Raw genomic sequence first — 24,363 nt, 5'->3', positions numbered from 1 at the left:
GAAGCCCGTGACCTGTCCCTGACTTTTACTAAAATATCCATGACAAAATGGGAAGCCTGGGCACCTGTGAGTGGGCTGGGAGCTCCAGGGGCTCCCTCCACTGGTAGCTCCGAGCGGTGAGGGTCCCCCCGCTGCCCAGGGTGGCCAGGAGCTCTGGGGGTCGCCCCGCCACCTGTGGTGGCCAGGAGCTGCAGGCGGCAGGGGGACCCCACAGCTCCCTGTCTCTGCCGGCGACAGGGGACCCTGCAGCTCTTAGCTGGTGCTGGCTGAAGTCATGGAGGTCTTTGGAAGTCACAGATTCTGTGACTTCCGTGACCTCTGTGACTAAATTGCAGCCTTATTAATAAATACCATTATTTCTTAATCTCAGTAAGTGTTTTTTCAAAAGAGAAAAGGCCATACTATATTTCAGCTACAAAGGACCAGATCCTGAGTTGCTGCTAAAGTAATTTACACTATTGATTTTAATGGGGATCTGACCAATATAATGTAATTACTGAAAAATAAACCCTTGCACATTTCCCAGATGGCTAATTTGCTCCCTAGTCCTGCAAACGCACACGAGTAGTCCCATTCAGGCTTTACAGAGTAGCAAATGATTATTCTGAGTTGTGTTTTTATCTGAAGAAATTATTTTTTCTTGTTTATAGGTTTTTCTTTGGCATACATTGCTACAGTGTTGAACAAGTCATTGGGTGCAATGCAGCGGTAATTGGGTGAAATTCTATCACCTATGTTATATAGGAGGTCAGACTAGATGATCTAATGGTCCCTTCTGGCTTTAAATGAATCTATTAAATGTCTCAAACATTGGTTCTATCCTCATAACATCTCTGTGAGGCAGAGAGATGATCCCCATCTTACAGATAACACTGTGATTTGGACATTCGTATGTGGGATGCGAAAATTGTACTGCATTTTTTTTATCACTTTCTGTATGGACTGAAGACTGTCTGCTTTGCATTGACATTAGATCCTATGGTAGTTTTCATAAGAAGAGGGGTTTTTCACCAGTGTCCCTGGCTAAGACTTTCCTTTCCTCCTCTGTTAAGTAGCATGTAGTGTGCTTGTTGCTGTTTTCCACCACAGGAATGGCTGCATTTCAGTGTTGTAATATGTCTTCATTAGTGAAGTACTTGTGGATCCTTCAAAATGAAAGATACTATCAGTGTAAAATATTGTTCTTTGGAATAAGAACTGACCCAAAATTATTTTTTTGATCTTCAGAGTGATTCACCCAGTCCTAATACGTATATACACATACACACTTTCTTCCCTACTCATTAACTGACTATTTTAATCTTTGCTTAGGGCGTGTCTACACTACAAAGTTAAGTTGACTTAATGTAAGTTGACATCCAGCTGCCGAAGTAATTAAGTTGGTCGTGCGTGTCCACACTACGCTCATTTTGTCGGTGGAGTGCATCATCACTAGCAGCGCTTGCATTAATGCACAGAGCAGTGCACCATGGGTAGCTATACCACAGTGAACCTAGCTGCAGGAGGTTTTGGGAAGGGCTTGTAATGCCTCATGGGACCAAAACATTGTCGCGGAGGGAATGGGAACCTGGCTTCGGCCTTCCATGATGCAGTTTCCTCCCTCCTTCCCCTGATATCGATGGCAAACAACCCATACTTTCTCACACCTGTTTTTGAAAGCCTGGCTTAGCCGTGTGTATGTCATAGCCCAAGAAGCATGGACCCCACTCAGCTGTGCACTCTTGTCAGCATTACAAACACCTTGCGCCTTATCCTGCAGTATTTCCAGAGCCGAGACAGGAGTCGCCACGTGGAACATTGCGATGTCATGCAAGCAGCACTGCTGCAAGCCATAGAACAAAACAATTCCCAGTTGCTGCTGACAGTGATGCATCAGCTGAATATGGTGATGTTCTGGTCTTTGGAAACAGGGACAGTCCCTTTTTTAAGCCCTGTCCCAGCCATCCTGACTTTTTTTGGCAAAAGTGGCCATTGTCCCATTTGCTCTTGCCAGCTTGATCAGTTGGCAAGAGAAATGGGAAAATGCCTACTTTTGCCAAAAAAGTGGGGTGCGGTGAGGTCAAAGGAATGTGCAGGGGGTGAGCGGAGAGGCCAGCCTCATGCAGAGGGCGAGGTTGGGCTGGGGGAGGGAGGCAGGATTCCAGCGCATGGGGGCCGGCAGGTTCGAGCGATCAGTGACAGCCTTGCACAGGGGGGCTGGCAGGGTTCGAGTGAGCAGCTGGGGCCCTTTGGGAAATAAGGTCACTCTACACCAACATCAACATGGGATTGTCAGGAAAGGTACATGATGAACACATCTTTAGGAACACAGGTCTGTTCAGAAAGCTGCAACCAGGTGACAAAATAACCATTGATGATGTTGAAATGCCAATAGTGATCCAGGGAAACCCAGTCTACCCCTTGCTGCCACGGTTCATGAAGGTGTACACCAGCCACCTGGACAGCAGTAAGGAGTGGTTCGACAATAGGCCGAGCAAGTGCAGAATGGTGGTTGAATGTCTTTGGCTGTATAAGGGGTCACTGGTGCAGTTTGTTTAGAAGGTTAGACCTCAATGAAAGCAATATCCCCATTGTTATCGCTGCATGCTGTGTGTTCCATAATAACTGTGAGACAAAAGGAGAAAAGTTTCTGCTGAGGGGACTTAGAGGCAGATAGGCTGGCAGCTAATTTTGAGCAGCCAAATACCAGGGCAATAAGAATAGCTGAGTGAGGAGCTCTGCGTCTCCGGGAGGCTTTGAAAACCAGTTTCAGTAATGAGCCACAGTAATGTGTGCTGCTTATCTGTGTTGTGCCTGCCCATACCATCCCCTCCACTGCATCAGTTTCCCTGAAACCTCACTCACCCCCAACCACTATTGCAATAAATAAAGAGCATTTATTTCTCAAAATATTTATTTATATTGCGTACACACACAGACAGTGAAAGAACAGGAAAATAATTTAACTTTGGACAAATAGTGTGATGAATTTGGGAGGGGAGAAACCAAGTCCGATTGTCTGTGAAAGCACAATAGTCTTGACCATCAAAGGTCTTTGAATCTATGCCTCTTGTTCCTACTACCCTCCCCCGGTGTTGAGTTGAAGGAAAACTGAATTCCCCTCCTCCCCCGGAATGTTTTGCGGAGGGGGATTGGGAACAGGGCGAAGCATGCTGGCTGTTCTGCAGGGGCTGCAGAGGGAGTCTAGCCTCAAGCTGGTTTTTATTGAAACTCAACCAGACGCCACAACATGTCTGATTGGTCCTTCATAATTTGCAGTATCTCATCCTGCATGGCATGCTCATGCTCCTGGGATGTTCTCCAGGTCCAGTTTTTCAGACAATTAAATCCTCCAGGCTCCTAGCTCCGTGTCAGCTGTCCTGGAGGTGGTCGTTCTCTCACTCAACATGTCATTACGTGTCCTCTTTTTCTGCCTTCTAATCTGCAAAAGCCTCTTCACTGCTGAAGGCCAAGCTTTCCACTGTAAGGCATGCAAAGCAAAAGGCAACCATTGTTAGTGCATACCCTGGGCCTAGTGCAAGGTTGCTATTTCAAAAACATTCCCTTTATTACACCCAAGTGCAAGCCAGAACATAATCAGAATCCCTAGCTATTCAGTGAACCAATTTGCTGTTCCAGCCATGGTGAGTATGGCCCCACGGCATGAGAGACAGGCCTTGTCCTGCAACTTGGGGCAAACCTGTGTCGGGAGCACAGGTGGGCAGGTAGACAATGCTCCCTCCCCCTAGAAACATGGACATTGCTTTGAGACCAGGGACCTGTGTTAAACCTTCAAAATTGATGTCTTAGCCCTGGTCTACACTACGGGGTTAGGTCGAATTTAGCCGCGTTAGGTCGATTTAAAAATGACTGCGTCCACACAACCAACCCCGTTCCGTCGACCTAAAGGGCTCTTAAAATCGACTTCTGTACTCCTCCCCGACGAGGGGAGTAGTGCTAAAATCGACCTTGCTGGGTTGAATTTGGCGTAGTGCGGACGCAAATCGATGGTATTGGCCTCCAGGAGCTGTCCCAGAGTGCTCCACTGTTACCGCTCTGGACAGCACTTTGAACTCCGATGCACTAGCCAGGTACACAGGAAAAGCCCCAGGAACTTTTGAATTTCATTTCCTGTTTGGTCAGTGTGGCAAACTCAGCAACACAGGTGACCATGCAGTCCCCCCAGAATCGTAGAGCGTAGAATGTTTCTACGCTCCCCCTATCATCTCCGTCCCTGAGGTTATCGCAGATTAGAAGGCGGAAAAAATGCACTCGCGATGACATGTTTTCTGAGCTCATTCCGTCCTCCCGCACTGATAGGGCACAGCTTAATGCATGAAGGCATTCAGTGGCAGAGGCCAGGAAAGAATTAAGTGAGCGCGAAGAGCGGAGGCAGGACGCGATGCTGAGGCTAATGGGGGAGCAAACGGACATGATGAAGCATCTGTTGGAGCTGCAGGAAAGCCAACAAGAGCACAGACCCCCACTGCATCCACTGTATAACCACCTACTCTCCTCCTCATGTTCCATAGCCTCCTCACCCAGATGCCCAAGAACGCGGGGTGGGGAGGCTCCAGGCACCGAGCCACTCCACTGCAGAGGATGGCCCAAGCAACAGAAGGCTGTCGTTCAAACAGTTTGATTTTTAGTGTGGTTACAATAAGCAATGTGGCCTTGTCCTTCCCTCCTCCCCCACCCCACCCAGGCTACCTTGTCCGTTATCTCATTTTTTTTTAATTAATAAAGAAAGAATGCATGGTTTCAAAACAATAGTTACTTTATTTCGAAGGGGGGAAGGTGGTTGGCTTACAGGGAATTAAAATCAACAAAGGGGGTGGGTTTGCATCAAGGAGAAACACACACAACTGTCACATCGAAGCCTGGCCAGTCATGAAACTGGTTTTCAAAGCCTCTCTGATGTGCAGCGGATCTTGCTGTGCTCTTCTAATCGCCCTGGTGTCTGGCTGCTCAAAATCGGACACCAGGCGATTTGCCTCAACCTCCCACCCCGCCATAAATGTCTCCCCCTTACTCTCTCAGATATTATGGAGCACACAGCAAGCAGCAATAACAATGGGAATGTTGGTTGCGCTGAGGTCTGACCAACAGCACCAGCGTGCTTTTAAATGTCCAACGCACATTCTACCACCATTCTGCACTTGCTTAGCCTATAGTTGAACTGCTCCTTACTACTGTCCAGGCTTCATGAACGGATCCCCCGAGCAGGAGAGCAGAGTTGCAACAGAAGTGGTGGACAAGGACAGTTAGCAGTCCTACTGCACCGTCTGCTGCCAGCAGCACCCAGGAGGACGAGAACCACTCCCCCGAGCTCGTCGCTGGGGAGCAGGAGAGCAGAGTTGCAGCAGAAGCAGTGGAGCCGTACACCATGCCCTGGAGGTTGCTAGGAGCCAGGCAGGGAAGACGTTCCCAGAAGCCCCGGCCAAGCTACATGTCCGACGAGGACAGGTACCAGTCCTACTGCACCGTCTGCTGCGAAGGCAAAGAGCTGCTGCTGTGTAGCAATGCCAGCTGCTGCAGGTGCTTCTGTGTCGAATGCTTGGAGGTAGGGCAAGGTACCTGGGCCAAGGCAAAAGAGCAAAAGCCCTGGAGCTGTTACATGTGTCAACCACAGAAGTGCTATGGGGTGTTACAGCGCTGACCAGACTGGAATGTACAGCTGCAAGACTTCTTCACCAGTGACAAAGGACAGGAATATGATGCACCTAAAATCTAAAAAGGCCCGCACATTTCCCAGAGTCACTACCCTTGATAACAGAATGTCAATGATTGCATTGGCTACTTGGATCACAGCAGCCCCCACAGTAGACTTGCCCACAACAGCAGCGGTGACGGTGAGCTGAGCGGGCTCCATGCTTGCCATGATATGGCGTCTGCACGGGTAACCCAGGAAAAGGGGGGGGGGGGAAAACGATTGTCTGCCGTTGCTTTCACGGAGGGAGGGGCGACTGACGACATGTACCCAAAACCACCCGGGGCAATGTTTTTGCCCCATCAGGCATTGGGAGCTTAACCCAGAATTCCAATGGGCGGCGGAGACTGTGGGAAATGTGGGATAGCTACCCACAGTGCACAGCTCCGTAAGTTGATGCTAGCCACGGTAGTGAGGACGCCACTCCGCCGACTTAATGTGCTTTAGTGTGGACATACACAATCGACTGTATAAAGTCGATTTCTAAAAATCAATTTCTATAAAATCGACCTAATTTCGTAGTGTAGACATACCCTTAGTGGCGGTTTCGGGGTTGGGGGGTTTGCAGCAATGAGAGAACACAGGAAGCTCTCTCCTCCCCCTTCTCTTAATGCTGTTGGTAGTAGTCGCCCTTGACTTGCAGAATCCGAGGTCCACACGGATCCCTGCCAACCAAATCACAGGCATGTAAGGGAAAACACAGTTGAGGGACCCTGAAGTCACCATGGGTGATGGATCACATGTGCCATTGTTTGCAGTCCTAGCACTTGTAATGAAAACTTCCCGTTTTTCCCCCAGGTGACCCTTTGTGATATCAGTCTCATAGGGGTAACGGGTGGCAAGGGAGCAGATGCTGCAAGCATCTGGGTACAGACCTGGTCCTTATGCTGCTATGCTGGGCACCGCAGTGATGCCAGAAGAGTTAATACTGGAGTGGCATGGGAAAGTGTCCTACCATAGTGGAAGAAATAAGACAGCCCCCAAAAACCTTCTGCAAAGGATTGCAGATTACCTCCATGAACGTTTCCTAGAGATCTCCATGGAGGATTCCCGAGCCACTTTTGTGCACATAAAGAGTCTTTTTCTGGAGAGCACCCTGTGTGTAGCTGGAGCGGCCACTGGGAAATAGTTACCCAAGGCACTTCTTTTTTTGTTAAGATTAAACATAAAATATAATAGCATGTAACCCTTACAGTTTTATTGGAATTGGGTACTCACCAGAGGTGCCTTTCCGAGCATCTCACTCGGCCACCATGCTGTCCTGCGACTGGCTGGGCTCTGGGGTTAAAAATCCACTGCTCGCCTGTCTCCCATTCTCCTCCTCCTCCTCCTCCAGAATGTCCTCCTCATTGTTGCCTGAGGTGGCCCAGGACTCAGACTCCTGAGAGGTGTCCACACTGTGTTTGGTCACTGCTGAGAATCGCAGGCAGCTCATTGTAAAAGCGGCATGTCTGTGGTGTGGAGCCCTTGTTTTCTGGTATGCCTGCTGCAGTTCTTTAATTTTCACGCAGCACTGCTGTAGTCCTTCTCCCCCACGCCCCGCATGATCTTCTCATAGATGTCTACATTTCTACAGCTGGATCGCAGCTGTGCCTGCACAGACTCTTCTCCCCACAGACCAATAAGATCCACCACCTCCTGTGTACACCAGGCTGGAGCGCATTTGGGACATTGAGTCACCAAGATCAGCTGTGCTGGAGAGCTCTCCATGCTGACCAAACAGGAAATGGGAATTCAAAAGTTCCTGGGGCTTTAACAGGGGAGGGGCTGTTTCCTGTATACCTGGCTGCTGTGCAGCAGAGTTGAAAACAATCTCTGGAGCAGTCACAGCAGAGCATTGTGGGACACTTCCTGGAGGCCAATTCAGTCGACTTACACAACACTGCGTCTACACTGCCTCTCTGTCAACTCATCAACATTTAGTTAAGCATTATGCCTCTCACCAAGGTGGAATAATTAAGTCAATATTACAGGCGAGTTAGGTCGAAGGAAGGGATTTGGTAGTGTAGACACATACATTATTAGGTCGACGTAAGAATTCTGTAATAACAGAGATTTTTCCCTTTCATATTTTTAATACTAAAAAATCATCGATGAGGTAAATTCTGGCAGAAAACAACCATGGAAAAGAGTTGGTGTTAGGCCCAAAAGCAAATGTTAAAGATAATTATGAACACTGGAGAATGGGGGTAAAATGGAAATTGTGTTGCAATTTTAACTAAAGTCTACATCAACACTTTAAAATTTGTAGCTGCTCTCCAGTAATAATATAAGCACTTGTATAGACAGGGTTCATATGCTTTTAGCTCCATGTCAATAAAACCTGTCCTGAGCCCCCTACTTTAGTGCTTACACACTTGTTATACCTGATGTACCATTTTGCTGTTTAGACAAAGCTTTAATGGACATGGTGTTCTCAAGGAAGTTATTGGAACTCACTTCCCCTATATTTCTGACTGATCCCAAGCTTTGCAGTGTGTCCTGAAAATGAACAAATGTATCGACTTTCCCAGGCTGTTGTGGAGGAGTAGTTAAGATGCGTGTGAGTGGATTGAAAGGGAAGATTCTTTTTCCGTTGCTGGGAGGAGTAAATTGTGAAGAATATCTTGTATAGGAGTTAAATTTGAAACTTTTTGTATGTATTTTATATCATATTAGGGAACCAGGAGAATGGAATAGCCATAGTCGAAGAATTAAAATAAATACACCTCTACCCCGATATAACACGACCCGATATAACACGAATTCGGATATAACGCGATAAAGCAGTGCTCTGGGGGTTGGGGGGGCTGCGCACTCCGGTGGATCAAAGCAAATCCGATATAACGCGGTTTCACCTATAACGCGGTAAGATTTTTTGGCTCCCGAGGACAGCGTTATATCGGGGTAGAGGTGTATATCAAATTAAGTTAAATTAGAGTGGGCACTAGCAGCACCTACTATAATAATAATATCTAAAAAAATCTTAACATGTTTAACTGTATAATCTGTTCTAAATGGTCAAACACCAGTTTTTTGAGTACTACAAGTACCTGATGAGTTTTAGATCTTTGCATTTCAATGTTATACATAGGTGGTATAAAGGTTTGCTCTCAGTAAAAACCAAGAGATAATAACAGTTGCTGCTTTTATTGATGTGCATTTGTATTCTCTAGTGAGTCACATATGAGAATACAGTTCTTGGAAAAGCCACAGTAATGAGTACCACAGCATTGAGGCAATCACAGAGCAATTTCATTTTGAGTATAGTTATGAATTAGCCTGATAATGATCTACCAAGAATCAACATTTATTCTGTCATAGTACTTCAACTTAGTGGCCTATACGTATTTTTTGGTCTTCTCTTGTTGAGAGGCTTATTAATTTAACAGTTTCAGGCCCATGCTTTGACCTGCCTGAAAGTTATAATTTACGAAAGCCTACTAGTCCTCAGTTTAAACTGAGAGAGAGCATTTGACAAGCCCTCTGGATGCTTTTTTATATATTAAATGCTCTCAATTTTGGTCCACAACTTATTTTCTGAATTCAGCTATTCTGTTTGTGTTCCTGCCAATAGTATACAGTCAGCATTGTGTAATCTCTAGAAAAGACTTAAATAGGTATGCTTGGTTTCCCCTGTCATGTGTGCATTGGCCACTGTGTCTTTGACAGTAGCAATATGCACAGACCCTAATATTTCAGGAATTAAACCTAGTTCTCATGAACATAACACATTTTCCAATGGCTTATTAATAGATATAAAATCACCTAGAACATCCTCTACAAATTCATTATCTGCTCAAACAGTAGGGTGATCTATCTGGACTCGTATATTAAAATCAGAAGCAACCTTTCTGGGCCAAATTTCAAAAAAATTTCTACCAAAAGACTTTCATTTAAAATGGTCATTGTATGGATTTATATATGTAAATGTGGAGATTGCTACTAGTCCATCAATGTTATACTTCAGAAGCCTCTTACCTTTACCTCATAAAGTACAATTAAACTTTGCCAGATGGAATTGCTTAGATAAAACCTTAAAACAATTTCTGTGGAAGAATGAAAAACCTATATTCTATTTTGACTAACTGTAAGCTTTTGGGACTGGAGCTGTCTTGTTGTGATATATTTGTACAGGACCTTTACATTCGACCACGATATAAAATAATAAGTCTGTTAGACTTTTTCCTTTGATAATTTTTAATTTCTAAGCCTTTCCAAATTGGAAATTATGCACTTATGCAATCTCACGTCAAACAATAGTAGAATGGTAACATTACTACATTCTATCCAGGACCTACTGACAGTACAAGTTACACATGCTACCTAAATGCTAAACATCAGAACTATTCCCTTTCTGCCCACAGCCCCACATTGCTAGATCAAACCCAGCCATTAATTAACCACTGACATAAACCTAATTTAAAATTTTAAAATGTATGGGAAAAGTTCATCATATTTCTGAGTTAATAAATTACTATCCATTGTTGAGACTAGATATATTACAGTGACTGGAAATCCAAAGGTCTCATAAATATCTCAGATTGCTTTCAAGGTACATAGTTCTCTTATTTTATTAGTTAAAACATACATTTTACTTTCCTTGTCTATCACCAACTCAAGGATTTTACTTTCAGTGTTATTTCCAGTTCCGTCCCGTCCTCTGAAACAAGAGGTCTTAGAGCAAAATTTAAGACTTGCCAACAATATGAAACAATTCACCTCCAAATTCTATTTGGTTCACTGATGTACAGTGCTCGGGAATGAACAGTTTCAGTTTGTAACAAGTACAGTATGTAAATATGCATATTCACTATGTATTCACTATGCCATTTGCTGTTCACCTATTATAACTAACAAAATCTGACCATAATCGTCTCAGTCCAAAATGCTTTCCTAAAATCTATATTTTGTCTTGCCTGTGGGGCTGCCCAGTTACTAATAATTTCTGGTTTCAAAGATAAGTCTATTATATAGCGATGGGAACTCAGCAGCAATTTACACCATCATTTTGCCTATTGTTTTGTTTTGGTAATGTTGACACTATATACATAAAGTATATGGGTAATCAACACTGTTTCCTTGATTTCTAAAAAGCTTATACTTACTTAGCCTTTGAATCTCTATTGCACATTCTCTGAAAACTGAAAAATTAACTGGTAAATTGCCTTCTGCTTCGAAACCTGACATACGTTAGGGAAGCAAACAACCAAATTTTATGGGCAGTGGATTGTATATTCTGATTATGATCCACTTGCAATCTGAAATCAAATCAATATGTAAATCCTCCTCATGCCATCATTCTACAGTAATCATCAACTTCATTTTCTGCTTCTAGCACCATAAAGGACTTTTCATACTCAACTCTCCAGTATGTACTTGGGAATTGCTACTGAAAATGATGTGCATCCATATTACTTGATATACTATAAAACTAAAAATGTTAAACTGCACCTGATAACAATACACACAGTTAATCATTGTATGTCTCAGTCCATCTGGTACTGGATATTAATGTCAGTTTTGGTTGTTTAATTAGCTATAGTAAATGTATTATATTTCTTGCTAAAAGGTTGTCATCTGGTTGGGAAAGAATTCAGGATTTGAAATATAACTGGTTATTTTCTTTTCTTTAAAAGTAGCACTCCTTTCACAGTGAATTATTTTTAAACAATATTTTTGTTTTATAGAGCATAGAAATTGCAAGGTTTTTTTTGTTTTTTCTCAATGACTCTGCCACAGCAATTTAAGTAACAAACACTATGTTCAGAGCTGCAATAACAGTAGTTAATAATGTTGTTGCATTCTGCACCCAAAATTCCCATAACTTTGGGCCTGTTCCTTCACTCCTAGCACACCCAAACATTCATGGTGGGTATGAAAAGGTGTACAGGAGTGTGCCTAAAATTATTTTAGCATTAATTGTTTAATTAAAAAAAATCACGTTTTATCTTATGTGAATAGTTTCATTGAAGTCAGTGGGACTACTCAGGTAGGTAAGAATGTGTTTGTGTTTGTGGGTTTTGGCCTTTTGTGCTAAATCATGGAGTGTTGAATGAATAGTTCTAATGAATGAGGTGAGCAGGATTTGGCCCTGTAACAGGGTCTACTACTTTAAAAATATTTTTGAAATTTAATTTTTTTAATAAAAAACATAAAGGGGAGAAAAATTAGGAGAAAAGAATAGAAAAGTGCTAACTAAATAGCAATATCGATTTGACATTTAATGGGAATGTAATCATGGAATTTTCATTTAGAATTTGGACTGAAATAAATTTCAATTTAAATCTTTGTTCCCAGAATAGCACAGTGGAACTTTTCATATTTTGGTTCACTTCAGATTTAATCTTTGAGGGATATGCTTTACTATTAGTGGAAATTTATAGGCAATTGCAGGAATGACAAGATTAGTTTTATTCCCAACGGATGACGTTTAAAACACAGCCTCATATACTCCCAAAGAAATCATGGCAATCTAAATCGCTATCTTCTATTTTTTTCTTAAGAATAATATATATTATTATTGACTTTTCGAAGCACGAGTCTTGTATTTGTTTTTGTTAGGCCTGTACCATATTCAAAACCAACAGTTTAACTACTTTTCTTAGAACATTAGACAAAAAGTAGACTCTCAAGCACTGAGGATACACATGGGCTGATTCTCAGTCAGTTAGGGCAGCTTTGCTATGGTCGCCTAACTCAAAACTGATCTTTAAGCCTGCAGATCTGGTAAATGGAGGATTGTCCTATGTAAAGGAATCGTCCAGTGTCTCCATCCTCCTAGCATAAGGACAATGTTTAGGGGAAAGAAGACTATAGATAGGTAGGGCCCTATCAAATTCACGGCCATGAAAAACGTGTCACGGACTGTGAAATCTGGTCTCCCCCTGTGAAATCTGGTATTTTGTGTGCTTTTACCCTATACTATACAGATTTCCTGGGGGAGACCAGTGTTTCTCAAATTGTGTGTCCTGACCCAAAAGGGAGTTGTGAGGGGAGGAGGGGGGGTCGCAAGGTTATTTTAGGCAGTGCCCCACCAGTAGCAGCACAGAAGTAAGAGTGGCAATACCATACCATGCCATCCTTACTTCTGCACTGCTGCTGGTGGAGGCTCTGCCTTCAGAGCTGGGCTAGCAGCCAACTCCAGCTGACCAGTTCTGAAGGCAGGGCTGCTGCCAACAGCACAGAAGTAAGGGTAGCAGTACCACAGCCCGCCCCCCACAATAACCTTGTGATCACCCCAGGGCACCAGGTTTGTATAATTTTTGGTGGTTCCCAGGACGGGTCCAAGTCCCACTCCCCACACCTCCCTTGTAAGCTGATATATATCCTTTCCCGTGTCTCCCCCACCCCCGCTCAGCTGGGGCCGGGAGCAGGGCCATGTCTCCAGGAGGGGGGACCCAGAGAGGGGTAAGGGGACTGAGGCTGGGGCCACAGCTGGTGGTGGGCGCGGGAGCTTGGGCAGCAGCCGGGACTCGATGCAGTGCCAGGACTGGAGCCCTGGCCGGCAGCTGGGACCCCTGGCACGGAGCTGGCAGCCGAGATCCCGGCTGGGACCCCAGGCACGGGGCTGGCAGCCGGGATCCCGCGTAAAAAGTGAGGGTGCTGCAGCACCCCCTGCACCCCCTAGTTCATGCCCTATGAAAATAAGGTTGTGTGCCCTTCAAGTTGATGCTCAGTGGACAATTTTGGACCCACATATACTGGCACTAGAAAAGGTTCAGAAAAGGGCAACTAGACTGATTAGGGGTTTGGAACGGGTCCCATATGAGGAGAGATTAAAGAGGCTAGGACTCTTCAGCTTGGAAAAGAGGAGGATATGATAGAGGTATATAAAATCATGAGTGATGTGGAGAAACTGGATAAGGAAAAGTTATTTACTTATTCCCATAATACAAGAACTAGGGGTCACCAATGAAATTAATAGGCAGCAGGTTTAAAACAAATACAAGGAAGTTCTTCTTCACGCAGCGCACAGTCAACTTGTGGAACTCCTTACCTGAGGAGGTTGTGAAGGCTAGGACTATAACAGCGTTTAAAAGAGAACTGGATAAATTCATGGAGGTTAAGTCCATTAATGGCTATTAGCCAGGATGGGTAAGGATTGGTGTCCCTAGCCTTTGTTTGTCAGAGGATGGAGATGGATGGAAGGAGAGAGATCACTTGATCATTGCCTGTTAGGTCCACTCCCTCTGGAGCACCTGGCATTGGCCACTGTCAGTAGACAGGATACTGGGCTAGATGGACCTTTGGTCTGACCTGGTACAGCCGTTCTTATGTTCTTATGTTCACATTCCTGAATATTGGTGGAGCACGGGCACTACGGGCCCATATAACTCACTGCCTATGACCACCCCACAACTCCTTGAGCCCTACAACTACAACACTGTGAAACTTCAGATTTAAATAGCTGAAATCATGAAATTTACAATTTAAAAGATCCTATGACAGTGAATTTGACCAAAATGGACTGTCAATTTGGTAGGGCCCTAAAGATAGGTATGCAGTGGCAATCCTCCATTCCCTTAAGAGCACCTGAAGACTTATGGCAGCTGGTAGAACAGGTCTGAAGCTATTCTAAACTATGCTGGAAGGCCAGGCTGTCACAGAACCAACGTAGGAGATGCAAAAGGCTCCTTTGCACACACTCCCCATGCTGTCCCAGCTCTTCCTTGGTCCCACTGAAAATCTGGCTCAGAATATGTTATGTAGTATCACTGGACCAGATTCAGCTCTGTTATATTGGTATAAATGCAAAATCGCTCCACTGAAATCTATGAGGTAGTCCCATCAGAAAATTGGCATGTTGTTCAGGCACACAGTGTTCTGTCAGATATTAAATACACAAACTTGGAATCCTTCTAAGATTGTTAAATAATGACACTCCCCCCTCCACCCCAATCAAAGATAAGTCTTTAAGGATGGATTCCTATTCTTGGGTTTCAAGATTCATGCCTACAATGGTCAGGTATGCTTTGCTGCACTTGAAAAGCTTAGTGTTTAACTGGCTCTCCATAAGGCAATAATCATGCGCCTTAGAGAAACATAATGGATGCCAATGCCAATGCCATCAATCATCAGTTTTTTCTGTCACCATGTGACAATGAGGAAGCTTGTGGTTGGTATTGCATCATTTTTATTTTTTTTCTGTTGGGAAAGTAAATGATAAAATCTGGATTAACTATAATGTATTTAGAAAGTGAAAAACACTGTTGTAGTTTTATTTACACTAATGATAAATGACAAATTTACCTGAGATCCTCTTTCAAAAAAGTTTTCAGTCTAAAGTCTATTGAGTCTTGTGTACACTAGAGAAATTTACCATGAGCTTGATCCAATAAAGAGCTTATTTTTGTGTGTTATTTTAACCATGTGAGTAATCAGAGACTATTATGCATGTATTGAAATGCTTTACTGGTTCAAGGCCTATGCTAGGAAAAGTGTGCCCCCCCCCCCATTTCCGCCGTCATGAATTGCCAGCATGAAGTGCTTCAGATGGTTTACTTGTGTCTGGCTTAGATTTGTTTCAGTAGAATTAAATAATGGTTTAGTCTGAACCATATCAGCCCACTCTGTGCTAGTGTCATTTTGGACTGCATTAATTTAATTACTGTCCCATAGTGCTCTGGTGTCTTTTCAAAGCCTCCTAGAACCCAGTGCTTCTGGGAGCTGTGTCAGGAACTGTGGGACCAGTATTCAGAGGGCATTGAAGAGCACTAGTATTGGACATGCAAAGCTACTACGACATTCCAAGCACAAATCAACATGGCTAGTGTGGCTGCATCATTTGTGCTTAATCCAGTGCAATACCAATGGTTCAATTAGGAAGAGTTCAATTTTGGTAGTATAGGAAAGCTTATTAGACATTGCAGAACAATCAAAAATTGAACAAATGTAAATGGGAGTGAGGAGTATAATCTTTATAGCTGAACTGCTTTGTGGAACATTTTTTTGTTTGTTTGTTTTTAATGAGGGCAGTGTCTATCATTGTACTTTATCAACTGTTAGCTCCTTTTAAAGGTTAGCTTTTCAGTTACAAAAAGTTCTAAAGGTTTTTTGTTTGTTTTTGAGGAATCTCCCTTTGAGCCACTTATGGATTTATTTGCTTACACTGTACTTTATTGTCTGTATAGCTTTGTTTCTCTTTCATGGTTCCTATTTTTAGTTTAAATGGACAATTTTTAAGTTGTTTTAAATAATCATCACTCACTGCTGATTGAAAGCAATCAATGACTTAATACTCTGCCTGAAGTGCACTTGTAAGGCATCTCTAAGAAGTTAATATAAATGCTCCCTTTTTTGTTTCGTGATTGGTCTGTTTAGTTTAGAGAGTGTGACATGCATGAATATATTGCTTCAAGAGGTCCACATTCAGGAGCTGAAGGCAAAGCATTCTTACCCATTCTTGAATTATTTCATAAATCTGACCCATCAGCATGGATAGCCTCAAAGAAATTCTGTATTTGGATGATTATTAGTGATAGATGAGCCTTTAAAAACCTGGAGGGTTTTTGATCCAGTTTAGATAAGCACCCAAAAATAGGGATGCTTTTCCAGACTCCTTGGATTTGTAAAACTAAGCTGTGAGTCTCATGGGAACAGGTTCCCTTGAAAGATTTTCAATTCCACTTTCAGGACTTTCACTTCTGGCCTTGGATTAAACCAGAAAGTGCAGCGGTACACCACAAGTGAAAAACAGTGTGTGGGGGAGTTGTGGGGAGGGGAGATGGGGTGTTAGTGAACTGACTCCTCTCATAGATTGTGGTCAATGGAGGGTGTATAATATATTTTAAGAATCTGGAAGGAAGGGTTTCATGGAAAAAAAACTAATCCAATTACTGTGAAGTTCTTCATTATAATTCACTTCTGGAGGAAGAGCGTGCATTAGTCTATTGTAGATCTGTTATGCTTGTCCTAGCTTGCAGCTATCAAACCTACACTCTGACCCAAGTGACTTTTTATCCCTATTGCTAATGTGCATGTCCTTACCTTTCTCTCCTACTTATCATGTTCCTCTAATCTGTCCAGAAATCATCCTCCTTGCCTGTCACTGGGACTATGCCATCCCCCACTTCAATTTCTTTTGCTGCCTTCCTCATCCTTAGTATTGTGTTCAGACTTCTTGTCCCCACTTTCAAGGTTCTGTATAACTGTGCTCTCCTAAATCCTGTCTTTATTTCTTAGCATTCTGTCCCCTTCTTCACTCCACCAATAAACCTTGAATCAGCTCTTTTATTTTCTGTTTTCACTCTCCTCTTCATTCTCTTTCCATGCTGTCCCCTATTCCTGAACTCCCTCCTTATTCTAGTATATGGTTAATCCCTCCCTGAAGAAACCATTTACGTTTTCATTTCAGGAAGTGGCTTAGACATGTACCAAAGCCAGTTTTTGGAACTTCATCAAAGATTGTTATATGCCGAAAAAGAAAATAAAAAAAGATCCCGTGAGTTGAGCATTGTCCTGGATGCAATTAAACGGGTAGTAGCAGAGAGACTGAACTCTACAGCAAATCATACAGGTTTGTGCTCATAAAAAATTTTCTTCCTAAAGAGATTAAATTATTATATACTCAGGGCCCAATTCTGCTTCCACTAATGTTAATGGGAACAAATCTATTGACTTTGATGACGGCAGATCAGGCCCTTATATGTTCAAAAAGAGGGTGAGAGAAGACTTTTACCATTCTTTAATTAGGTCCTAATAATACTTACCTAATGCATGACAATTTATGGGATTGGTTGCTTGGAACCTGAGAGAACTCTAAGAACATTTTTTTATCATTCTTTTCTCCTTTTATTTGTCTTGTGAAGAGTCCTTCATGCTTTACCTTTTCCCCCCAAATTTCAAAAGAGGGGACATTTAAAAAAAAACAACTATGAAATGTTTCCCCCTTTCTCATCCTACTTTGCTTATGAGAAGCAGACTAGAATGCATTTATTACCGAAAGTCTCTCTTTCTCTGGCATCTTTGCACTCTCACGCACCTTTGGTACATTTTTAGAGTTGGACAACAAATACTAGAAGTAATTCCAATTCAGTTAATCATATTCGGTTGGCCTGACTTTCCCCTGTAATTTAATTAGAACTTTTATTCACTTCTCTTTCAAAAACACATTAGGCCCTACTGCTTCAGCAGCTACTGCACATACTCAGGATGATCTACCCCCCACTCTAGTGGTTGCAGTCTGATGGATTAGGTAGTTAGCCCTGTCCCCTGGAGGAGCAGTAAAGCAGAGCAGGAGCTGGCCATCACACATCCCTGTTGATGTAAGCACAGCTTTCTCCAAAAGCAGTTCTCATTGCTGCTAATCCCGTTGTCAAGAGGGAATGGAGAGAATGAGAGGAGCTGCCTTCTTGTGGGGAGATGGATTAAGGGATCTTATGTTGTAGTTGAAATGTGGGACACTGGCCTCAACACAAAATATTTAATAATTATTTCTGATAGTTCCAAATAGAATACATGGAGTTAAATATACATAGAAAAAAGCTTTGGGTTTTTATAATTAAAGTATTTTATTAAAAATTGAAAGGGAGGAGGAATTAAGATGTGCATCATTGTCTTCCTGACCACTTTGCCTGTATGTGTTATCCTGTTTCCTCACTTGTTTTGTGTTTTGTTTTTTAGTTCCCAGTCCAACATTGATTCAATGGGATTATTCACAAGCTTAAAGTTAAGCAAATGCTTAGGTGTTTACAGGATCTGGCCTTGGATTATAAACTCTGGAGTAGAGGCCACGTTGTACGATTTTTGCCCCATGGCTACCTCAGTGAGGGCCTGATTGTGACTGAGATCTAAATAATAATTTGGGGCAGTCCTCTTTCCATATTTAGAAATCAAGGTCAGCTGGGGAAGAATTTAGGAAACTCTACCTGGTTGGTGGTACCACACAGGAAACCAGGTAGGGAGAGGAGAGAAGGAGATATGCAGTAACAACTTTTTCTACCCGTACAAAACAAAAACACACCTTATACACAACATTTTTAGGCACCGAGGCTGCAAGGAGCTCCTTGCAGGATCAGAACCTGATTTTGTGTGTGGTGAAAGGCAATCTTTGAAGAAGCAGCTTTTCACCCCTCAATAACAGTGATGGCTGAGTGGAGAATTCCCACCTAAACAACACAATGGTTCAGAGTGTCTATAGCATTCTGCCCATTAAAGCTGGTTGAAAAACAATTTTGTGAAAAATTTTGAAGTTTCCATTTCACAGGGCTCAAACCAAACATTAAAAAAAGCTTTTTGTTAAATTTTTTTTTGAAAAAACTGAATTTTCATTTTCCCAATTTCTGCCCCTTTTCTCTTTTGTGTCACTGGGTGCAATAAAATTAACAATATCCACAATTTTTTTCACTTCTTCCTTTTTTCCTCTCTTTTCCCCATTTTTCCCTAGTTGAGGGAGTTTTGAAAAGTTGAGGAATGGAAAAAGGTGTAGAGGGGAATGTGGAGAAAAAGCCGTAGACATCATTCATTCTTTTGTATTCAGTGGGGAAAAAAGAAAAAACTATTTAAAATGTGCGGTTCAATTCACAACAAAATGGAAATTTTCCCTTCAAAATTTCTTGTAGCATTTTTTTTGTCAGTCACATTTTCCCCGTAAATCCTATTTTTAAGCAGAAATATTTTCTAGTTGAAAAATTTTGACCAACTCTACTGTCCATGTTGTAAATTCCACTGTCCATGCTGTCCCGGGTAAAGAATGGAAAAGGCCGGTAACAGGGAGTTGTGGAGAACAGGAAATCAGAGTCCTGTTTCTGCTAACTTGCACCCAGTGAGTAGGTTTTGGGGGTTTCTTTTTCGAGTGATTGCACATGTGCATTCCACTCCACATGTGTGGGCCCCAAGCACAGTCACCAGAAATTTTTCCCTCAGTGGTACCCGTGAGGGCAGCTCGAGCACCCTCAGGTGCCGTGCGCTCATAGCACCAGTATAAAGTGCCCAGCCAACCCGGTGCCCCTTAGTTCCTTCTTACTGCCCATGATGGTCACTGGAACTGCTATCCTTGCTTTGGCAAGCTCTATGTAGTTTTTTCCTTTTTGCATATCTGACCATAGTTGTAAATAGTTTAGTCAGTTTTTAGTGAAAACCCAAAAGCAAAGGAATCCAAGAAACTGGATTTATTTGGTAGAATATTTTATTCTTCAGGATTGCAAACCAGCAGGTGTTGTTAGGCAGATATGGTTTCAACACGTGGGACTCATGCAGAAGTTCAAGGACTTGCTCCCTCAGGATGCCAGGCAAGAGTTCTCCGTGTTGGTGGACAAGAGAAAATCAGTAGGAAGGACATCGTTGCAAGCTGTTTTGGATGCAGCTGATTCGGCGGCCAGGTTCATGGCTACAGCAGTAGCCATGCATAGGAGTTCATGGCTACAGTCTTTGAGTCTCCTGCAGAAGGTCCAGCAAACCCTTCTGGATCTATCCTCGAAGGAGCTTCGATCTTTTCAGAACAGACTGATGTGAAGCTTCATTGGTTAAAGGACTCTAGGGCAAGCCTTAAGTCCCTTTGGTTTGTATATACCAATGACTTCAAGGAAGTACTACATGTCCCAACAGCCCATTCTGTACTCTGCACCGCCTATCTGTCAGGATCTGCAGAGAAAAAGAAGCAAGGGTTTTAGGCATAGGCCATCACCCCTTGCTATCTCAACGTCCATGCTTGCCCACCTAGACATTCAGGGGGCTCTAAGCAGGCCTTTTGACAGGACACTTGAGGGTGCCATACCAGTTCCCATGATGCCAGACCCTGTTTCTCCTTTGTTTACAACCTCATCTCCCACTTTCTCAGTGCATGGTCCTGTATCACCATGGACCGTTCGGTGTTGAAAATGGTGGAAGTGATACACCCTCAAGTTTACTTCCACACCTTCGTCCCGTCCTCCCTCCCTATCTCACTTCAGGAACTTCTCTCATGAAGAACTTCTGGCCCAGGAGGTTCAATCCCTCCTTTGGATGGGACCCGTGAAAGAGGTTCCGGAGCATTTAAGAGGGAAAGGGTTCTACTACCATTATTGCCTAATCCCAAAAGCCAAGGAAAGTCTCAAACTCATTTTAGACCTGCGCCACCTCAACAGCTACCTCAAGAAATTAAAGTTCTGCATGGTCACCTTGGCATCCATTATCCCCTCCCTGGATCCCTGGGACTGGTACGCTGCCCTTGATTTAAGAGACACCTATTTTCATATATTGATATACCATGGTCACAGAAGGTTCCTCAGATTCGTAGTGAACCACAGACACTACCACTTCATGGTACTCCCGTTCTGCCTGTGTGCAGCTCCGAGGGTGTTTACAAAATGTATGGTGATAGTGGCAGCCTTCCGAAGAGAGCAGGGGTGCAGGTTTACCCTTATCCGGACGACTGGCTAATCAAGGGATGGTCCAGGGCTCATGTAGTATCCAGATTTGGGCTCATCTAGTCGATTTTCAAGGCCCTAGGCCTTTTGATAAATGTGTAGAAATCTACCCTCACTCCAGTATAGAGGATACAGTTTATCGGAGCGGTGTTCAACTGCTCTCAAGCCGGAGCCTACATTCCAGAGGATCATTTTAAGACAACCACATCCCTAATAGCACACCTCAAAGGCCATCCCATCGCAACATCCAGAACTTGTCTGAGGCTTTTAGGCCACATGGCTTCATGCACATATGTGGTGCAGCATGCAAGGCTGCGCCTCAAGCCCCTCCACACTTGGCTAGCCTCAGTGTACTCACCAAACTGCCACCATCTGGACTTTGTACTCACGGTGCCCCCTCATGTTCTTGTCTCCCTCAATTGGTGGGTGGACCTGCTCAATATTTGTGCATGGGTTCCCTTTATATGGCCCCAACCGTCAGTGACCCCAATCTCAGATGCATCAGCACTAGGATGGGGAGCTCATTTGGGGTCCCTCAGAACTCAAGGTCTTTGGTCTCCAGAAGAACTTTCTCTCCACATCAATGTCCAAGAACTCAGAGCAATTCACCTGGCCTGCAAGGCTTTCTTGCTGCATATTATGGGCGGAGATTTGTTTGTTCTTATGGACAATGCTGCTGCCATGTTCTGTATCAACATGCAAAGAGGAGCTCACTCTTCCAGCCTATGTCAGGAAGTGATTCAACTATGGGAATTCTGTATAGCCCACTCAATCAACCTAGAGGCCTCTTACCTTCCAGGAGCCCAAAACGAGCTGGCAGATCTCCTAAGCAGGACTTTCTCGAGTCACCATGAATGGTCCCTTCACCCAAATGTGGTGAGGGATGTTTTCCAGCAGTGGGGGACTCCCCAGATAGACCTATTTGCAATCCAGTACAACAAAGTGTCACCAATTCTGCTCCCTGTGAAGCCGCAGTCCAGGGTCTATCACACATGCCTTTCTGATACTGTGGATGGAACACCTTTACTACACTTTTTCCCTCCGTCCCGCTTGTACACAGAGTACTTCTAAAGATCAAGCGGGACCAGGACCAGATCATTTTGATAGCCCCAGCATGGCCCTGCCAACACTGGTTCTGCCACTTTGCTAGGCCTCTCAGTGGTAACTCCAATCCCACTTCCGTTACACCTGGACCTGATCTCTCAGGACCATGGTTGACTGCTCCACCTGAACCCAAGCTCCCTTCACCTAACAGCCTGGAAGCTTGATGGCTAAACCTCAAAGAGCAGGCTTGCTCAGTGGAAGTTTGTCAGGTTCTACTAGGGAGTAGGAAGCCGTCAACTAGGGCTACTTACCTTTACAAGTGGAAGCAGTTTTTGGTCTGCGTGTTCCAAAGCGGGATCTCACCCACGTAGTCATCCTTACAAGAAATACTTGAGTATCTATTACACCTGAAGAAGCATGATTTAGCTATCTCCTCTATCAAGGTACACCTTGCAGCAATAGTGGCTTTCCACCCCCGGGTGGATAACCAGTCCATGTTTTCACATGCCATGTCCATCTAATTTTTGAAGGGACTAGAGATGATATATCCTCAAATAAGAGAGCCATTTCCTCCCTGGGACCTGAACTTGGTCTTATTAAAGCTTATGGGACCTCCATTTGAACCGTTGGCAATGTGCTCCTTATTGTACCTCTCCTGGAAAGTGGTTTTCTTAGTGGCCATCACTTTGGCCAGTAAGGTTTTGGAGCTCAGGGCCCTCACATCAGAGCCTTTATACACAGTCTTCTTTAAAGACAAAGTTCAGTTACCCACTTTTTCCTTACCTGACCCCAGTTTCCTACCAAAGGTGGTATCGCAATTTTATAACAATCAGGCAATCTACGTTCCGGTCTTTTACCCTAAGTCGCATGCAAAGAGGGAGAAGCAGCACCTTCACTCATAGGGCTCGCCTAACATCCAAACTTTCTACATAGAATGGACTAAACCATTCAGAAAGTCCACCCAACTGTTTGTAGCAAAGAAGATGAAGGGTCTCCTGACCTCTTCGCAGACAGTCTCATCCTGGATTAAGCCTTGCATTCACGCTAGTTACAATCGGGCAGGGGTGCCACCTTCCAAATATCCCAATGGCTCATTCCACAAGGTCACAAGCACTGTCAGCAGCATTTGGCGGGCAGATCCCTGTCCTGGATGTTTGCAAAGCAGCGACTTGGTCATTGGTGCATACACTCTCCTCCCATTACACCATCATACAGCAGTCCAGAGATGATGCCAAATTTGATCGAGCTTCCTGCAGTCTTGTGTACATGAACTCCAATCCCTCCACCTATTCAACTGCTAGGGAGTCACCTGGAGTGGAATGCGCATATACAATCACTTGAAGAAGAAAAAACAGTTACTAACTTTCTGTAACTGTTGTTCTTTGACATGTCCATTCCACAGCCCGTCCTCTTATCCCTCTCTATAGGAGTCTTCTGGAAGGAAGGAACCAGGGCCGGCTCCAGGGTTTTGGCCGCCCCAAGCAGCCAAACAAACAAACAAAAAAAGCCGCGATCGCGATCTGCGGCGGCAATTCGGCGGGAGGTCCTTCGCTCCAAGCAGGAGTGAGGGTCCGTCCGCCGAATTGCCGCCCAACAGCTGGACGTGCCGCCCCTCTCCGAAGTGGCCGCCCCAAGCACCTGCTTGGTAAGCTGGTGCCTGGAGCCGGCCCTGGAAGGAACGGAGGAAGTACGGGGTCGGCTGGGCACTTTATACCAGCACGATGAGCACATAGCACCAGAGGGCGCTTGAGCTGCCCCGACAGGTGCCACTGAGGGAAAAATTTCCAGCAACTGTGCTCGGGGTGTGCACACACCTGGAGTGGAATGGACATGTGCAACACATCTCAAAGAACAACAGTTACGAAAGGTTAGTAATAATTTTTTCTTTGTTTTAGGGTGCTTCGGGGATTGCCTTCTGATGATGGACAACATTTCCATTTCTGAATCAATAAGTCTGTTATGGAGCTAACAGCTGTGGAGCTGTGGCTTTTCAGGGTTCATGCAGCTTGGAAGGCTATTATTGTTTGTGTTGGATAGAACTCACTGCTGTATAACTCTGGTGTAGAATGCCTTCTGTCTTCCTACCTCAGTGTGGACTGCACTTCAGGGCTGGTCTACACTACACAGTTAGGTCGACATAAGGCAGCTTATGTCAACCTAAATTATGTCAGTCTCTACACTACAGCCTTCCTCCCACCAATGCCAGTTCCCTACTACACCGACATAATAACTCCACCTCCACAAGAGGCTTAAGGCTTATGTTGGTGTAGTTAGGGTGATGCAGAGTCTGTGTAGACACTGCAT

The 24,363-nt window shown here is 44.0% G+C and overlaps 1 protein-coding gene across 3 annotated transcripts in view; it reads left to right on the top strand.

Annotated features, from left to right (window-relative positions):
* MGAT4D (MGAT4 family member D) overlaps nt 1-24,363 on the top strand; it is a 94,012-nt gene that overhangs the window by 20,243 nt on the left and 49,406 nt on the right. For 2 of the 3 annotated variants that reach the window (XM_065405810.1, XM_065405808.1), the window contains exon 2: nt 17,025-17,186. The exons of the other annotated variant lie outside the window; for it this stretch is intronic. In XM_065405810.1, the coding sequence (XP_065261882.1) occupies nt 17,025-17,186 (162 nt within the window). The remainder of the gene's footprint in view (nt 1-17,024; nt 17,187-24,363) is intronic. 3 annotated transcript variants of the gene reach the window in all.

Source organism: Emys orbicularis, chromosome 5 (genome assembly GCF_028017835.1).
Source record: "Emys orbicularis isolate rEmyOrb1 chromosome 5, rEmyOrb1.hap1, whole genome shotgun sequence".
NCBI classification, from domain to species: Eukaryota; Metazoa; Chordata; order Testudines; family Emydidae; genus Emys; species Emys orbicularis.
The sequence above is the reverse complement of the archived record's forward strand: the minus strand, read 5'-3'. Positions and strand labels throughout refer to the sequence as shown.